Below are 19,109 nucleotides of genomic sequence, written 5' to 3'. Positions count from 1 at the left end.
TTCGTAGCTGTCATGCTCTATTTTGTCAAGTTCAGTCTCAGTAAGCTGTCTGTGTCTTGTCGTGGTTGTCCAGTGTTTGTCACAAGATGGCGCCAAACAGTAATCTTTATTGATCTTTATTGGCGTGGAGCGATTTTACTCGTACAAGTAGTACTGGCTATGCGTTATTACTTTGGAGCGGTTATTATTTGAAAAGAACGCACCTGCAAATGTCTCAACTGACCAATCAGAATCAAGCAGTCCAGAGAGCCGTGTAATAAGCAGTTTTAAGATCTTAGAAGTATAAAAGAAGATTTTTTTTAGTATAGAAAGTACAAAGTGAGTGTGTGAAAAAAGAGCACTTCAAGTACATGAAGGGGACATTTTTCACCTGGGACGTTCAGAAGAATGGTTTTATTCTATATAATAAATTGTATACATGTTAAAAAGTCTGGCTTTTATTAATAAAAGGTTTTAAAAGTTATTAATAAAAGTTATGTGGCCATTTTTTGTGACATAAATGTAAATAAAACAACTGAAACCACTCAACTCAATTACAATATCTAATAATTCAAAACATAACTTACTGAATTTAAAGGACATAACTTACATATATTCCGAATAAAATGTTTGGTTTGACTGCAGTTCACTATTCATGAGTAAAATCGTTAAACAAACGAAATTTTAACAAAACAATTGAATGAATAAGCTAAAATAACTTAGTAAAGTTAACGATAAAACGAGCAGTCATATTTATAGTTTATTACTTGCTTATTAAAACATTTTAAATACCTGAGGTGCTGTAGACATGCACGTGCAGATTCCACATGCAAAGTCGCGTGAATCTGTGCTCTTCAATTTCACCTGACTGAACTTTTAACTAAAACACAAACTCTGAACGGTTTTTCTTTAAACAAATATACAGTGATATTTCTCTTGGTTGCCACAAATAAAAACTAACTGTGGTAAATCGTAGGGATGTGTGTGTAACTATGGTAAATGACTGTTGTCAAGCAGCTGTTGCGTCACGCTCCCGTCCAGCAGATGGCGCAAACGAACCGCGTGTTATATAAAACAACAAATGAGAGGAGAAGCTCACAATACAGTAGTAAGTGTTGTGTTGTTATTGCTTTTTATTTGTGTGTGAATAATGTCTGTGTTATCTTTGTGGTGAACGAAATATTATTTTTGTTTACTGTATATGTCTGGAGTGGGTGTTTACCAGACTTTGTGTTTTCAGACTTCAGAGTTATTTCTGTAGTCAGGAAGGTTTTGTTTCTTGATTTAACAAAGCTGCAGTCTTTTAGAATCCTATTGAAATGATGTTTTTGTGTGAATATTATAATGGTGATGTGTTTTTGTTCAGATGTTCATCATGAGAGATCAGATGGATGTGATGTGCTGTAAATCAGTAGGAACTGATCTGTCCATGCTGGATATTGATGATTTGATGACAGAAATCTCTCAGCTGAAGAAAGAGGTGGCGTTACTGGAGTCAAAGCTCAGACAGAGAGATGAAATGAACACAAAGGTTTGTATAAATTAAAACACTTAAACACTCTTTGTCAGTGTTGATCCTATAGTGAAAGTACATCATCACAATCTGTTTGTTTTAATGTTATTTCCAGGATGTATCTGGTGTCTCTCTCTGTGGCTTTACTGATCAAACATCTACAGATCTTCTGGTTTCTGTCTGTAATGAAGACCAGAAGACATCAGTGAATCTGCTGGACTGTGGAATAGAAGTGAAACAAGAAGACACAGAAGCAGATGAAGGTGATTTGATTTATTCAGGTATGTTTATTTCTGGATCAAAATTGACAGACATCTCACGGTACATTAACACGGGGCTTCAGCATTAACGATTCTCATTTACTGAATTGTGGATTCGTCAGCGTCACATCATGGCCATTGCTCATGGCAGAAGTTGAAAATTTTTCAACTTTTCAAGCGCAATGATATCAGCCAATAAGATCTCCTTATGCAAATATACTAGTGCAGAACCAGCCAATTACGCTAATGCAAGAATGCTTGAAATAAGTTGTTAATTCCCAAACTGGACATTAGAGAAATCAAACGCATTGTTTGCAATTCCAAGCTGGGAATCGCAAAACTTCAGTTTTTCCTCACTGGATAGGATTTGGTCTTCTGAACACTGACTCCACTAGGGCTGAATGATTAATTGCATTTGCGATAAAATGGAGCTCTGGGGTATCAAACTTCGGCCCAAATGCTCCCACGCCCAATTCAACCACGCGCCTTAAACATCTCATTTGACTTGCTTGCTAAAATTTGTTAATTTAAATACAAATACAACTAACAACTTAAATTTAAAGACACATGATAATACACTATATATTTAAACAGAACGGCTAATTTTAAATGATTTAAAATGAAAATCATGTTGTAAATCTCTCATTTTAAAGAGTTGAACCAACTTTATGTTGCCATGACATGCACATCCTCACTACCGCATGTGCGTCATTGTTTATGCGTCTCATTTATCATTTCCTGATAACTGCTTTAATCTAGTGTGCGACATTTCTTGTGGTGAATGTTTATATGCATGTTATCTCTCGTTTTAAGGAGCTGAACCATAACTTTTGTTGTGCGTCATCGCTATGACACACCCATTATGGCATTGTTTTCGGCATCTTGTTCACACAGAGGGTTTTCCGTGTATCTTTCAAGGTCCTTTTTCTGGCAATGATCCCAGAAGATAAACGGGACGTGTTTGCGTTCACACAGAAGCTTGTTTGGCAATTTTACGGGTATTTTCTGGAACCAAAGGTCTATGTGAACTGGGTTCTAGTCTATCACAATGTGTTGGACAGCAAAATTTACGATCTTTAGTTCATGCTGTAGTCTGTTTTAACTAACATTAGGCGTTTTTTTTAGCTAGTAATAACATTTATGAATTAGCTTATAAAGCCCACATTTAACGTTACAGGAAAAAAAAAACTCAGTGACCCATCAGATCCCATAGGTCTGTTAGTACAGTTTACTGCTTAACAACTCATTTTGTCTGTTTGTCTCTCAATCATAACGATCACTGGCTCACGACTTCGGGCAACATCGTTTCAAAGAAGTCACGTGGACAATTGCGTTCTTGCACTTGGCCAGACACACATATAAAATGATCTTAAAATATCATAGTCTTGATAAGGCTTTTTATATCTTATGTTAACCAAAAGATGAGAATTGCTTATGGATTTGTGAGTTTGACATTTATTGGATACCTACTGGTGTGTCATTAACAGTAATGGGAATAACAGCGTCATAAATAAACTGCATTACTAACGGCGTTGCTTTTTTGAGTAGCAAGAAATAAATTACTTTTTCCCCCGTTATAGCGCTGTTACCATTACTGACAATAAAATTCTGCGCGTTACCATATTGATCTCAGTGAAGCAATTTTCACTCGAGGTAGGGTGTGTGTGTTAAAGGGGGTGGGACAACTACATAACTGATGATGATTGGCTTAATTCCCTTCATTAGCCAACCAGAGGCAGAGTTCACACACAAGCACATGCACGGTCCGAGCAGTGTAAAAAAAAGTTGAGTCGTGTTGCCAACTTGGTTGGTGACTTTTTCACTAGATTTAGCAACTTTTTAGACCCCTTTAGCGACTTTATTTCAAAAAAGCAAAACTAGCTACCTTTTCCGGTGTAGTTGGAGACTGACGTGAAATCACCTTTCATTCTCTCTTCTTAACGAGCAGCGGGTGCTGATCTAATGTCTGCTCGTCCTCTCTCCCACAATCATTAGCGTTGTTATTTATTATTCACATTAATGAATCAAATATAGCTTTTACACGACAAAGTTTCATTTTGGCAGTGGCCAAACATGTAGGAAGAAACCAGTATGTGTCTTCCCTTAATGTTTGGCAGTTTTGATATAAAAAACAGGAACACTACATTTGTCATATTGTTCATAATTTTCTGTTCGTTTCAGACCTGATGGAGCCAAAAGAAGAAATCACAAATGCAAGCGAACAGACCGATCACGGTGATTTGATTTATTTAAGTATCTGCCTCTAATGTTTAACTAGTAATGACAAAAACACAAGCACAATTATAGTTTCAGAAGTTCTCAGTGCATTTTTACTGTGTCAAATAATGATTTTCTCTGTTCATTTCAGATCTGATAGTGGTAAAGGAGGAAATTTTACAACTCAATGAAATGGAGGAGAAACCTCATCATTTGATACCCAAGGAAGAATCTCTGAGCTGCTCGATTACCATGAGAAATTTGTCACCTAAAAGAAACATCATGCAAAACTCGACAGCCATTGATGCTTTTATTTGCCCTCAGTGTGGAAAGACCTTCACTAAGAAATATAAACTTAATGAGCACATGAAAGTCCACACTGGAGAAAAGCTGTACAGTTGTGATCAGTGTGGAAAGAGCTACAACAGAAATTGGCACCTTAATGTTCACATGAGAACCCACACTGGTGAAAAACCTTACAGCTGTGATCAGTGTGGAAGAACCTTAACTCGTAAATCTGACCTGAATGCTCACATGAGAACCCACACTGGTGAAAAGCCTTACACATGTGATCAGTGTGGAGCAACCTTCACTCGAAAGTATAGCCTTAATGTTCACAAGAGAATTCACACCGGAGAGAAACTTTACAGATGTGATCACTGTGGAAAGAGTTTTAATCGTAAGTTTAGCCTTAATGTTCACCAGAGAATTCACACTGGAGAAAAGCTTTGCAGATGTGATGATCAGGGGCGTTGCTAGACATAAAGCTCTACTGGGGCACAGCCCCCCCCCCCCCTTTCTGACTTTTTTGAAAGCCTGCTGTGTGCAAGAAGTGTGCTTTATATCCTTTGCTTATTCTACATTGCAACAAGTACTGGGAATGCTAAACATGTATTTAAAAATACTTAGGTATTATCTTCATCATACCTAACATTAGTAACATGTTTGGAGGGGCATAAATGGCATAAAATGTTTGGATATAATGACAGCAGAGAAACTATTTTCGATATTTATACTGAATTTTGGTAAACTATGCTAAAAGTGGTAAAGCCAAACCCGGAGATCAGCTGAATGGATTCAAAAACAGTAAAAATCAAATGTTTAACTTTAGGGGAGCTGGAAAATGAGCCTATTTTAAAATAAAGATAGTATGCTAAAAGTTCATTTCAGTCCATATTCATGGTTTCTCGTGGTCCCAAAATAGCATGGATAAGTACACTTAGATGTTTTAAGATTATCTTAGAAGTATAAGAAGATTTTTTTAGTATATTAAGCACAAAATGAGTTCAAGACATTCAGAAGAATTTTTTATTTTATATAATAAATTGTATAAATGTTAAAAAACTCTAACTTTTATTAATAACAAGTTTTTAAAAGGTTATTAATACAGCAAGTTTTTAAAGGTTATTAATACAACAAGTTATGTGACAAATGTAAATAAAACAACTGAAACCACTCAACTTAATAAAATACTAATAATTCAAAGCATAACTTACTGCATTTTAAGGACATACATATATTCAGAATAAAATTTTTATGTGGTTTGACTTCTATTTGTTATTAATGAAAAGATTTCCAATAAATTTAGTAAAATCATTAAAGAAACTAAATTTTAACAAAACAGTTGAATGAATAAGCTAAAATAACTTAGTAAATTTAACCATAAAACGATCAGTCATATTTATTGTTTATTACTTGCTTATTAAAACATTTCAAATACCAGGTGTGCTGTAGACATACACGTGCAGATTCCACATGCACGCGCGAATCCTGTGCTCTTCATTTATTTATTCACCTGACTGAACTTTTAACTAAAACACAAACTTTGTGAACGGTGTCTGCTTTAAACGAATAAATACAGTGTTGGATATTGCTCTTGGTTGCTCAATATGATAACTAACTGTGGTAAAGCGAAGGGATGTGTGTGTAACTATGGTAAATGACTGTTGTCAAGCAGCTGTTGCGTCACGCTCCCGTCCAGCAGATGGCGCAAACTCGCCGCGTGTTACATAAAACATCAGAAGAAGAAGCAGACGAGAGACAATTCGAGCAGCAGTAAGTGTTGTGTTGTTTTTGCTCTTTATTTGTGTGTGAATAATGTTTAACTTACTTTTTTTGTGGTTACCGAAGTTTTATTCTTGTTTACTGTAAATTGCTGTTTTTCCCAGACACTTTATGTTTTCGAAGTTATTTCTGCTGTCAGAAAGGTTTTGTTTCTTGATTTAACAAAGTTGCAGTCGTTTATAATCTTATTGAAATGATGTTTTTGTGTGAATATTATAATGGTGATCTGTTTGTGTTCAGATGTTCATCATGAGAGATCAGATGGATGTGATGTGCAGTAAATCAGTAGGAACTGATCTGTCCATGCTGGAAGACCAGAAGACATCAGTAAATCTGCTGGACTGTGGGATAGAAGTGAAACAAGAAGACACAGAAGCAGATGAAGGTTATGTGATTCATTCAGGTATGTACAGGATCAGTTTTTCCTGGGTCAAAATGTACAGAAATATAAGTTTTGGACCGATCAGTTGTTTAAATATTTCATTAAAATGAATTTGTGCGAGAGAGAGCAGACAGATGGTGCTTAGTTTAGAGACGGGTAGATTGTGCTCGGGTGGGTGCAGCTGTCCGCTTGTTGCTTCTCTCACAATCATCAGCATTGTTACTCATTAATCACATTAAATTATCAAATAAATCTCTCGCGGGACAAAGATTTGTTTTGGCGGGCAGCCAAAAAAATTTAAATGCCGAAAGAAACCTGTGTGTGTCTTCCCTTAATGTTTGCCAGTTTTGACATAAAAGACAGCAACACTATGATGATTATAGTTTGTGTATTTTTTACTTTGTCATATTGTTCATAATCATTTTTTCTTTTTGTTTTAGACCTAATGGAGCCAAAAGAAGAAATTACAAATGCAAGAGAACAAACAGATCAAGGTAATTCAATTAATTTAAGTATCTGCCTCTAATTTTTAAAGGGGACATATTATGAAAATCTGACTTTTTCAATGTTTAGTGCTATAATTGGGTCCCCGGTGCTTCTATCCATAGATATGTATAAAGGCTAGATGTGTTACGGCTGAGTCTCTAACGTCATCACCTGGTGGCCATCTTACCACAGGGCGCTCGCTCACTCGTAGCATTGAGTTTTAAAGCTGCAGGTACTTTTAAATGACCATTATTTGCTCAATTTTCTACCAATTTTCGAACGGTTTGGTTTCTTACAAATGTTATTAACGTGGCTATAATGCTGGATGATTTGACATGTTTCATTAATTTTTTTTTGTGTAAGTATGCGGTGTCATAGGTACATCTTTGATGTTTATAACAAACCAACCCGTTTGAAAATCAGGAAAAAATTAAGCAAGTTATGGTCATTTAAAAGTACCTGCACCATTAAAACTCAATGCTACGAGTGAGCGAGCGCCCTGTGGTAAGATGGGCCCCAAAATGCGGACGCTCCACTCAATTGGCCAGCAGTGCGGGCGAGACATCTAGCCTTTATACATATCTATGCAGAAAATTTGAAAAATCAACCCAATAACCCAATAACTTGGTAAACCATTCTCTGCAAGCATGTTAAAAATAGGTAATTGAAATTTGGCTCCTCCTGTGATGTCAGAAGAGGATAATACCGCCCCTTAACCCATTTGCGCCTGATGCTGCGCACCGAAACATTAAATCTAATGCACTCAGCATCAGGCACAAATGGATTAATCAGTGTCATGAGTTTAATTCAATTCAGATTTTTACGTGTTTGTTGATATTTTAAAAGCAATAGTATTTTGTGATTTTATTTGTTCATATTTGCCTGTTCAGCACAAAGTTTCCATGTTTTATTCATCACCTGATAAATGGCTATTTACAGTCCTGCATTACTAAAGTAAAAGTTTGATTTTAAGTTTGATTTTAAGTTTGTTTGCGCTCCCCCAAAAGGTTTAGCACCAGCCACCACTGACCAGTAATGACAAAGACACAAACACAATTATAGTTGCAGAAGTTCTCTGTGCATTTTTTACTGTCAAATTTTTCATAATGATTCTCTCTGTTCATTTTAGATTTGACAACGGTAAAGAAGGAAATTTCACAACTTAATGAAATGGAGGAGAAACCTCATCATTTGATACCCAAGGAAGAATCTCTGAGCTGCTCGATAACTGTGAGGAATTTGTCACCTAAAAGAAACAACAAGCAAAAGGAAACAGCCAAGGATGCTCTTATTTGCCCTCAGTGTGGAAAGACCTATAATAAGAAATATAAACTTATTGAGCACATAAGAATTCACACTGGAGAAAGACCTTACAGATGTGATCAGTGTGGAACAACTTTCATTCGCAAGTCTGGCCTTGATGTTCACAAGAGAATTCATACTGGAGAAAAGCCTTACATATGTGATCAGTGTGGCAAAACCTTCAAGAATAAATACCACCTTACTGAGCACATGCAAATCCACAATGGAGAAAAACCTTATAACTGTGATCAGTGTGGGACGACCTTCACTCGCAAGTCTAGCCTTAATGTTCACATGAGAATTCATTCTGGAGAAGAGCCTTACAGCTGTGATCAATGTGGAAAGACCTTCAAGAATAAATGGCATTTTAATGAGCACAAAAAAATTCACAATGGAGAAAAACCTTACAGATGTGATCACTGTGGAAAGAGTTTTTTTCGTAGGGCTGAAATTAATTGGCATAAGAAAATTCACACTGGAGAAAAACCTTACAGTTGTGATCAGTGTGGAAAGAGTTTTAATCGTAGAATGAATCTCATCAGGCACGTAAGAATTCACACTGGAGAAAAACCTTACAGTTGTGATCAGTGTGGAAAGAGTTTTAATCGTAGAATGAATCTCATCAGGCACATAAGAATTCACACTAGAGAAAAACCTTAAACAAAAGCCCCTACTACGCTGATTTTCACATTTGAAGAGTTCAGGTGCAAAAACCACTAAACGCCACCTCTGTCAAAAAATAAAGTTAATGATATTAACTGAATGCTCTTGGCATGTATTATACTTTCATCAAATACTTCTGCTTCAAATTTGCTTAATCCCACCCTCATAATCCTAAATCCCGCCAGAAATACTGCTTTGTTGGCAGAATCCATTAGGAGTTTCATAGAAATGCTCATTTACAACAAAACGCGTCACGGTGGTCCAGATCCTTTTTAGAGATGGGCTTCAGCCACCCTGTCTTTCATCTTAGCCATTTTGCTTTATATAGATGGATAATGACTTTAAGACCAGACACCACAGGCAAGATAGCCATTTTTGAGCATACTGGTCAAGTTTCAGAGCCGAACACGACCCACAAAGGTGTCTAATCCTTCCTACATGAAGCTTTATACAGTATTATTAAATATTAAAGTAACAGTATGTAAGAAATTTATATCAATGAATAATAAAATGGCCCTGATATGTCACCAGACATTAAGATATCATTTTCATTTCAAATACTCATATCACTGACAACAGTGGTCCGGCCAGGATATTGTCATTTAAAAAGTGAAGTTGCAGCCCTCAACTGATGTTTATGTTGTCATGTTGTTAATTGGCCACCAGTTGTGTGATTGCAGTACCAGCTTTAGCCACAAGTTTTGTGATTGCAGTACCAGTTTTGGCCACAATCCTACATGCTGTTCCTTTAAATACATATTTTAACAACCCTTTTAGGGGAAACACTGCAGTCGCGAGTGTCTAGTTTATTTTCAATAGAACATATACAGAAAGCGGCAAAACACGGACACGTGCATAGGCGTTGTGCATGTGGATGCTCGTGCAACCAAAAGCTGCCATTTCTGCAAGCAAGGCTCTCTGTGTGGCAGGCGCAGAGAAAATCGGCAGATGTGCGGCAATTCTGACGCTTTTTCGCGTACCGTGTATGGAACGCACTTGAACCAGTTTCTTCACTGTGTTCACACCGGCGAGAGCGTAAAAAAATGACGCTATAGAAAAAGAGTAGTGAACGCTCTGACACCCGAATGCATTATCTGGAGTTTTCTACCTTTCAATTGGTTGCTGCAGAACATTTCTTCCCTCTGATTGATTGCTGCCGAACCGCGTCATAGCTCATTACCGTGAAGTTGAGCTGTTTTTAAATCTCAATGCTCACACCATACATGATGTGCTGCTTTGCTGATCGACGAAGCTCGCCACCGGCTCTCATTAAAAATGAATGACTTCCGGCCACTTTGACGCTCTCGTTGGTGGCAGTGTGAACGCACGGTTAGAAAACCGTAATGGCGACATGTGACTAACAGCAGTGGTTTCTGGCCTGCACTCACACATTGACGTCTACAAATGAGAATTGCATCCAGCCTACAACCTGAAATGAGTTTGACACCCCTGGTTTTGTGCATAGTATTTTGAAAATGTATGAATTTATAATGAAAGATATCCAAAATATCTTCTGTATAAAGATCACATCTCTTGTTAAAATTGTTAACAAGTTGTTAAAATGAAATACAGTTTTTGAACATAAGTTTTCTTAATATCTTAATTGTATTTTTTTGGCGTAAAGGCAACTTGAATAAGCTTATGTCCTATTTGCTATTTTCATAATTAAATATACTTTCAAAGAAACTGTGTAATGGACAAAATACTTGTAATTATGTATATAATGTATTGGTAAAGTTTCAAGTTATATTAAAAATATCCTCTATTCACCTGAAGTGTTTTGCTTTAACTGCTGTAGACAGGGAGAGCAAATTTCCAATTATAGGAATTTAAGCCGTCATGGATGATTTCTGTTAGTCATGTTTATAATCAGTGCTAATTTGAGTCCTGAACACCTGCAGCATTCCAAATCTTAGTGATAAGGCGATGAACAATTATTTTCCTAGTATTTCTTGTAATTGTTTTTGTCGGTTCATACCTGTAAAAATTTATTTAGTTTAACATTACAGAAGAATTGTTTTATTTTATATAATACATTTTATAAATGATATAACAAATTCAACTTTATAATAATAATACATTAAAGTTATTAATTAAATGTATGTGCTTATTTTTTATGGAATGTAAATTGAAATAAAACAACTGAAACACCCAACTCAATTAAAATATATAATAATAAAAAGCATAACTTACTGCATTTTAAGGATTCAGAATAAAATATTTTCTGTTGTTTGACTGCAATTTGTTCATTCACGAAGAAAATGTCCAGTAAAAATTTGAACAAAACAATGAATAACTTAAGCTAAAATAACTTAGTAAATTTAACGATAAACCGAGCAGTCATATTTATTGATTATTGCTTATTTAAACATTTTAAATACCTGCTGTGCTGTAGACGTGCAAGTGCAGATTCCACATGTAAATCGCGCATGTTTTTAAAAGGTTATTAATAAAAGAAGTTATGTGTTTGTTTTTTATGTGACAAATGTAAATAAAACAACTGAAACCACTCAACTTAATAAAATATCTAATAATTCAAATCATAACTTGCTGCATTTTAAGGACATACATAACGTTATATTCAGAATAAAATGTTTTATGTGGTTTGATTGCAATTCGTTATTTATGAATAAATTTAGTAAAATCATTAAAGAAACGACATTTTAACAAAACAGTTGAATGAATAAGCTAAAATAACTTAGTAAATTTAACCATAAAAAGATCAGTCATATTTATTGTTTATTACTTGCTTATTAAAACATTTCAAATACCTGGTGTGCTGTAGTCACGCACGTGCAGATTCCACATGCACGCGCGAATCCTGTGCTCTTCATTTTTTTCACCTGACTGAACTCTTAACTGAAACACAAACTTTGTGAACGGTGTTGTATCCGACAGTGTTGGATATTGCTCTTGGTTGCCCAATTATGATAACTAACTGTGGTAAATCGAAGGGATGTGTGTGTAACTATGGTAAATGACTGTTGTCAAGCAGCTGTTGCGTCACGCTCCCGTCCAGCAGATGGCGCAAACTCACCGCGTGTTACATAAAACAACAGAAGAAGAAGGAGAGACGCTCAGTCCGAGCAGCAAGAGTTGTGTTGTTTTTGCTTTTTAATTGTGTGTGAATAATGTTTGTATTATTATTTTTTTTGTGGTTAACGAAGTTTTATTCTTGTTTACTGTAAATTGCTTTTTTCCCCAGACACTTTATGTTTTCGAAGTTATTTCAGCAGTCAGAAAGGTTTTGTTTCTTGATTTAACAAAGCTGCAGTCATTTATAATCCTGTTGAAATGATATTTTTGTGTGAATATTATAATGGTGATGTGTTTGTGTTCAGATGTTCATCATGAGAGATCAGATGGATGTGATGTGCTGTAAATCAGTAGGAACTGATCTGTCCATGCTGGATATTGATGATTTGATGACAGAAATCTCTCAGCTGAAGAAAGAGGTGGCGTTACTGGAGTCAAAGCTCAGACAGAAAGATGAACTCAACACAAAGGTTTGTATAAATTAAAACACTTAAACACTATTTGTCATCATGATTGAGGATTGTGAGTTCAGTGTTGATCCTATAGTGAAAGTACATCATCACAACTGTTTGTTTTAATGTTATTTCCAGGATGTATCTGGTGTCTCTCTCTGTGGCTTTACTGATGAAACATCTACAGATCTTCTGGTTTCTGTCTGTAATGAAGACCAGAAGACATCAGTGAATCTGCTGGATTGTGGGATAGAAGTGAAACAAGAAGACACAGAAGCAGATGAAGGTTATGTGATTCATTCAGGTATGTACAGGATCAGTTTTTCCTGGGTCAAAATGTACAGAAATATAAGTTTTGGACCGATCAGTTGTTTAAATCTTTCATGAATTTGTGCGAGAGAGAGCAGACAGATGGTGCTTAGTTTAGAGACGGGTAGATTGTGCTCGGGTGGGTGCAGCTGTCCGCTTGTTGCTTCTCTCACAATCATCAGCATTGTTACTCATTAATCACATTAAATTATCATATATAGCTCTCGCGGGACAAATATTTGTTTTGGCGGCAGCCAAAAAATTTAAATGCCGAAAGAAACCTGTGTGTGTCTTCCCTTAATGTTTGCCAGTTTTGACATAAAAGACAGCAACACTATGATGATTATAGTTTGTGTATTTTTTACTTTGTCATATTGTTCATAATCATTTTTTCTTTTTGTTTTAGACCTAATGGAGCCAAAAGAAGAAATTACAAATGCAAGAGAACAAACAGATCAAGGTAATTCAATTAATTTAAGTATCTGGCTCTAATGTTTAAAGGGGACATATTATGAAAATCTGCCTTTTCAATGTTTAAGTGCTATAATTGGGTCCCCGGTGCTTCTATCCATAGATATGTATAAAGGCTAGATGTGTTACGGCTGAGTCTCTAACGTCATCACCTGGCGGCCATCTTACCACAGGGCGCTCGCTCACTCGTAGCATTGAGTTTTAAAGCTGCAGGTACTTTTAAATGACCATAACTTGCTCAATTTTCTACCAATTTTCGAACGGTTTGGTTTTTTACAAATGTTATTAACGTGGCTATAATGCTGGATGATTTGACATGTTTCATTATTTTTTTTTAGTATAAGTATGCGGTGTCATAGGTACATCTTTGATGTTTATAACAAACCAACCCGTTTGAAAATCAGGAAAAAATTAAGGAAGTTATGGTCATTTAAAAGTACCTGCACCATTAAAACTCAATGCTACGAGTGAGCGAGCGCCCTGTGGTAAGATGGCCGCCAAAATGCGGACGCTCCACTCAATTGGTCAGCAGCTTGGGCGAGACATCTAGCCTTTATACATATCTATGCTTCTATCAACCTAGAAAATGTGAAAATCAATCCAGTAACTTAGTTTTGGTAAACCATTCTCTGCAAGCATGTAAAAAATAGGTAATTGAAATTTGGCTCCCCCTGTGATGTCAGAAGAGGATAATACGGACCCTTAACCCATTTGCGCCTGATGCTGCGCGCCGAAACATTAAATCTAATGCACTCAGCATCAGGCACAAATGGGTTAATCAGTGTCATGAGTTTAATTCAATTCAGATTTTTACGTGTTTGTTGATATTTTAAAAGCAATAGTATTTTGTGATTTTATTTGTTCATATTTGCCTGTTCAGCACAAAGTTTCCATGTTTTATTCATCACCTGATAAATGGCTATTTATAGTCCTGCATTACTACAGTAAAAGTTTGATTTTAAGTTTGATTTTAAGTTTGATTTTAAGTTTGTTTGCGCTCCCCCACAATTTTTTGCACCAGCCACCACTGACCAGTAATGACAAAGACACAAACACAATTATAGTTGCAGAAGTTCTCTGTGCATTTTTTACTGTCAAATTTTTCATAATGATTCTCTCTGTTCATTTTAGATTTGACAGCGGTAAAGGAGGAAATTTCACAACTTAATGAAATGGAGGAGAAACCTCATCATTTGATACCCAAAGAAGAATCTCTGAGCTGCTCGATAACTGTGAGGAATTTGTCACCTAAAAGAAACAACAAGCAAAAGGAAACAGCCAAGGATGCTCTTATTTGCCCTCAGTGTGGAAAGACCTATAATAAGAAATATAAACTTATTGAGCACATAAGAATTCACACTGGAGAAAGACCTTACAGATGTGATCAGTGTGGAACAACTTTCATTCGCAAGTCTGGCCTTGATGTTCACAAGAGAATTCATACTGGAGAAAAGCCTTACAGATGTGATCAGTGTGGCAAAACCTTCAAGAATAAATACCACCTTACTGAGCACATGCAAATCCACAATGGAGAAAAACCTTATAACTGTGATCAGTGTGGGACGACCTTCACTCGCAAGTCTAGCCTTAATGTTCACATGAGAATTCATTCTAGAGAAGAGCCTTACAGCTGTGATCAATGTGGAAAGACCTTCAAGAAAAAAATGCACCTTAATATGCACACGAGCATTCATACTGGAGAAGGGCCTTACAACTGTGATCAGTGTGGAAAGACCTTCAATAATAAATGGCACTTTAATGAGCACACAAAAATTCACAATGGAGAAAAACCTTACAGATGTGATCACTGTGGAAAGAGTTTTATTCGTAGGGCTGACATTAATTGGCATAAGAAAATTCACACTGGAGAAAAACCTTACAGTTGTGATCAGTGTGGAAAGAGTTTTAATCGTAGAATGAATCTCATCAGGCACATGAGAATTCACACTAGAGAAAAAACTTAAACAAAAGCCCCTACTACGCTGATTTTCACATTTGAAGAGTTCAGGTGCAAATACCACTAAACATGTCAAAAAATAAAGTTAATGATATTAACTGAATGCTCTTGGCATGTATTATACTTTCACGAAATACTTCTGCTTCAAATTCGCTTAATCCCAGCCTCATAATCCCAAATCCCGGCAGAAATACTGCTTTGTTTTTCAGAATCCATTAGGAGTTTCATTAAAATGCTCATTTACAAGAAAACACGTCAGGGCGGTTCCAGACCCTTTTTAGAGGGGGGCTTTAGCCACCCTGTCTTTCATCTTAGCCATTTTGCTTTATATAGATGGATATATAATGATATTTAAGACCAGACACCACAGGCAAGATGACCAGTACGCTCAAAAATGGCTAAGTTTCAGAGCCGAACACGGCCCACAAAGGTGTCTAATCCGGCCCACATGATGATTTGGGGCTAATCACACCAAACGCGCTTTAAACACTTGGAAACACAAGGTGCAACGCACTGCCTTTTTTTAAAAAGAGCATTGCGAAGCGGCTTTTTATATTGCTAGGCAACCACAGAGTCAGCTGTTTTGTCAATCAAATATTGAAGCGTGAGCGCTCTTTTGCTGTTTACAGTCATATTAGCAGAAACTTTAAAAAGAGGATGCTTGCTCTGACCTTGTTTGAGGGTGAGAGGTGCACAAACACACAGGAGAGAGTGAGCGAGTGGAGTCCGGTTCTTCAAAGCAACTGTAAACTTCCCTTACCACAACATAAGGCCTGCCTCTCCCCTCATTCGGTTGGACAATGGAAAGACGGGAATGACGTCGGCTGCTTTTTTCGCTCCCAGCGCTACTTCAAAAACGTGTGCTGCTGCTGGCGGCAAAAACCGCAAGGCGTTCGGCGCGCATAAACAGCGCACATACGCTCATTGCCCATAGAATATAATTCAAAAAAGGCGCCTGGAACTGCCATTAACGCGTTTGGTGTGCTTGGCCCCTTATACAGTTTTATTAAATATACATATTTAAAAAAAACTTTCAGGGAGAAACGTGGCAGTCACGAGTGTCTAGTTTATTTTCAATAGGACATATGCTGAAAGCGGAAAAACGCGAACACGAGCGTAGACGATGCACACGCGATGCTCGTGCACCCAAAAGCTGCCGTTTCCGCACGCAAGGCTCTCTTTGTGGCAGATTTTGACGCTTTTTCACATACCGTGTATGAAACACACTTGAATCAGTTTCTGCACTGTGTGTTTACAACAACACCGGTGAGAGTGTCAAAAAAAGCTCTGGCTACCCTGCCAACGACACTATAGAAAAAGAGTAGTGGACGCTCTGACACTCGAATGCATTATCTGAAATCGTCTCAAGCGGAGGTTTTCGATTGGTTGCTGCCGAACATTTCCGCCCTCCGATTGGTTGGCGCCGAACCGCGTCATAGCTCATTACCGTAAAGTTGAGCTGTTTTTAAATCTTCTCGACGCTCACAACGTACATGATGTGCTGCTTCGCTGATGGCCGGAGCTCGCCACCGGCTCTCATTGAAAAATCTTAATTGTATTTTTTGCCATGTAAAGGCAACTTGAATGAGCTTGTGTCCTATTTGCTATTTTCATAATTAAATATACTTTCAAAAAACATATGTAATGGAAAAAGTACTTGTAATAATGTATATAATTTATTGGTAAAGTTTCATGACAGTCTCTTTATATTAAAAATGTCCCCTATTCACCAGTAGTGTTTTGCTTTAACTGGTGTAGACAGGGAGAGCCAATTTCCAATTAGGAATTTAAGCCGTCATGTATGATTTCTTTCAGTCATGTTTATAATCAGTGCAGTAAAATGGGGGAAAGTGTCTGTCGCACCCGATGTGCAGTTTCATTCATTTTGCTCAAAGCCTTTGATGTCATACCAAGACACTTCCTAAACACAGGGTACAATCAATCCATTAATCACCAATAAGGGCCCAAACAAGCTGTTGTCTAGCAAGCGAGGAAATACTACAAGAGGTCAATTTGTCTGAGGGCAAAGGGTTACAAGTCTTCAAGTCTACTAATATAAAATAATGTAACTGAAACTAACGTAAACTTAATTATTACTATTTTTTATTCAGTTTGGAAATATAAAAATAGCAGGTGCTCCTTTAGAAAATTATCCCAGTCAACATTAGGATATAATGGTGCACTTAAGAAAGATGTTAAATTGAGTCCTGAACACCTGCAGCATTCCAAATCTTAGTGATAAGGCGATGAACAATTATTTTCCTATTATTTCTTCTTGTATTTTTTTTGTCGGTTCAAACCTGTAAAAATTTATTTAGTTTAACATTACAGAAGAATTGTTTTATTTTATATAATACATTTTATAAATGATATAACAAATTCTTTATAATAATACATTAAAGTTATTAATGAAATGTTTGTGCTTATTTTTTATGGAACGTAAATTGAAATAAAACAACTGAAACCACCCAACTCAATTAAAATATATAATAATAAAAAACATAACTTATTGCATTTTAAGGATTCAGAATAAAATATTTTCTGTGGTTTGACTGCAATTTGTTTATTCATGAAAAAAATGCCCAGTAAAAGAAACGAAATTTGAACAAAACAATGAATAAGCTAAAATAACTTAGTAAATTTAACGATAAAACGAGCAGTCATATTTATTGATTATTGCTTGTTAAAACATTTTAAATACCTGGTGTGCTGTAGACGTGCAAGTGCAGATTCCACATGTAAATCGCGGGAATCTTGTGCTCTTCAATTATTTACCTGACTGAACTTTTAACTAAAACACAAACTCTGTGAACGGTTTCTCCTTTAAACGCATAAATACAGTGTTGGATATTGCTCTTGGTTACCCAATTATGATAAATAACCCTGGTAAATCATAGGGATGACTGTTGTCAAGCAGTTGCAGCGTCACGCTCCCGTCCAGCAGATGGCGCAAACTCACCGCGTGTTACATAAAAAAACAGAAGTAGAAGAAGAGACACAATTCGAGTAGCAGGTTGTGTTGTTTTTGCTGTTTTTTTATTGTGTGTAAGATATTTTTGTAGTCAGGAAAGTTTTGTTTCTTGATTTTCAAAGCTGCAGTCGTTTATAATCCTATTGAAGTGATGTTTTTGTGTGAATATTATAATGGTGATGTGTTTGTGTTCAGATGTTCATCATGAGAGATCAGATGGATGTGATGTGCTGTAAATCAGTAGGAACTGATCTGTCCATGCTGGATATTGATGATTTGATGACAGAAATCTCTCAGCTGAAGAAAGAGGTGGCGTTACTGGAGTCAAAGCTCAGACAGAGAGATGAACTCAACACAAAGGTTTGTATAAATTAAAACACTTAAACACTCTTTGTCATCATGATTAATGACCAACTTACATTTACAAAAGCAACTTACAAAGATTTGAAAACAATAAAATTAGATGTCATAGGGAGGCAATAATTCAAGAAGTGCATATACCAAGTTCTCACTATTCCGACCAATACCTGTTGATGTTGAGAGAGAGAGAGAGAGAGAGAGAGAGAGAGATTTTCTCCAACTTCTTTTTGATATGTGTTGTTTTAGGTGCTATACATAGTGAATATCTTTACTTGGGTCAATACAAGTGTGGATGAAAGTGTTTTTTTGTTTTAATATGCATTAAAATATTTTTGTTTGCTGGGTCTTTTACTATTGAGTAGTTCTTTCAGGTATAAAACTTCTGTCATTTGGTTTCATTTCTTTATCTATGAATGTTACATTGACCTTCACATTATTTTACATGTTTCAAAGCTCTGTATTGTATTCTCTGTTTGTTTTAATGTTATTTCCAGGATGTATCTGGTGTCTCTCTCTGTGGCTTTACTGATCAAACACCTACAGAGCTTCTGGTTTCTGTCTGTAATGAAGACCAGAAGACATCAGTGAATCTGCTGGACTGTGGGATAGAAGTGAAACAAGAAGACACAGAAGCAGATGAAGATGATTTGATTTATTCAGGTATGTACACTGCAAAAAATGATTTTC

General features: G+C 36.3%; 2 protein-coding genes across 2 annotated transcripts; both read left to right on the top strand.

Moving 5' to 3' along the window:
• Window positions 1-3,934: 3,934 nt before the first annotated feature.
• On the top strand, window positions 3,935-5,441 carry LOC141281368 (uncharacterized). Its single transcript, XM_073813075.1, has 2 exons — window positions 3,935-3,987; window positions 4,121-5,441. The coding sequence occupies exons 1-2, from the start codon at window positions 3,939-3,941 to the stop codon at window positions 4,726-4,728; spliced, it is 657 nt and encodes a 218-aa protein (XP_073669176.1). The 5' UTR covers window positions 3,935-3,938; the 3' UTR covers window positions 4,729-5,441.
• Window positions 5,442-6,161: 720 nt separating this feature from the next.
• Window positions 6,162-18,376, top strand: LOC135775198 (uncharacterized). Its single transcript, XM_065285236.2, has 6 exons — window positions 6,162-6,436; window positions 6,856-6,909; window positions 8,031-8,857; window positions 12,493-12,658; window positions 13,070-13,123; window positions 14,266-18,376. The coding sequence occupies exons 1-6, from the start codon at window positions 6,274-6,276 to the stop codon at window positions 15,096-15,098; spliced, it is 2,097 nt and encodes a 698-aa protein (XP_065141308.2). The 5' UTR covers window positions 6,162-6,273; the 3' UTR covers window positions 15,099-18,376.
• Window positions 18,377-19,109: the final 733 nt, after the last annotated feature.

The sequence above is a fragment of the Paramisgurnus dabryanus genome, chromosome 21, assembly GCF_030506205.2.
Source record: "Paramisgurnus dabryanus chromosome 21, PD_genome_1.1, whole genome shotgun sequence".
Taxonomy (NCBI): domain Eukaryota; kingdom Metazoa; phylum Chordata; class Actinopteri; order Cypriniformes; family Cobitidae; genus Paramisgurnus; species Paramisgurnus dabryanus.
This window is presented reverse-complemented; position numbering and strand designations above follow the sequence as displayed.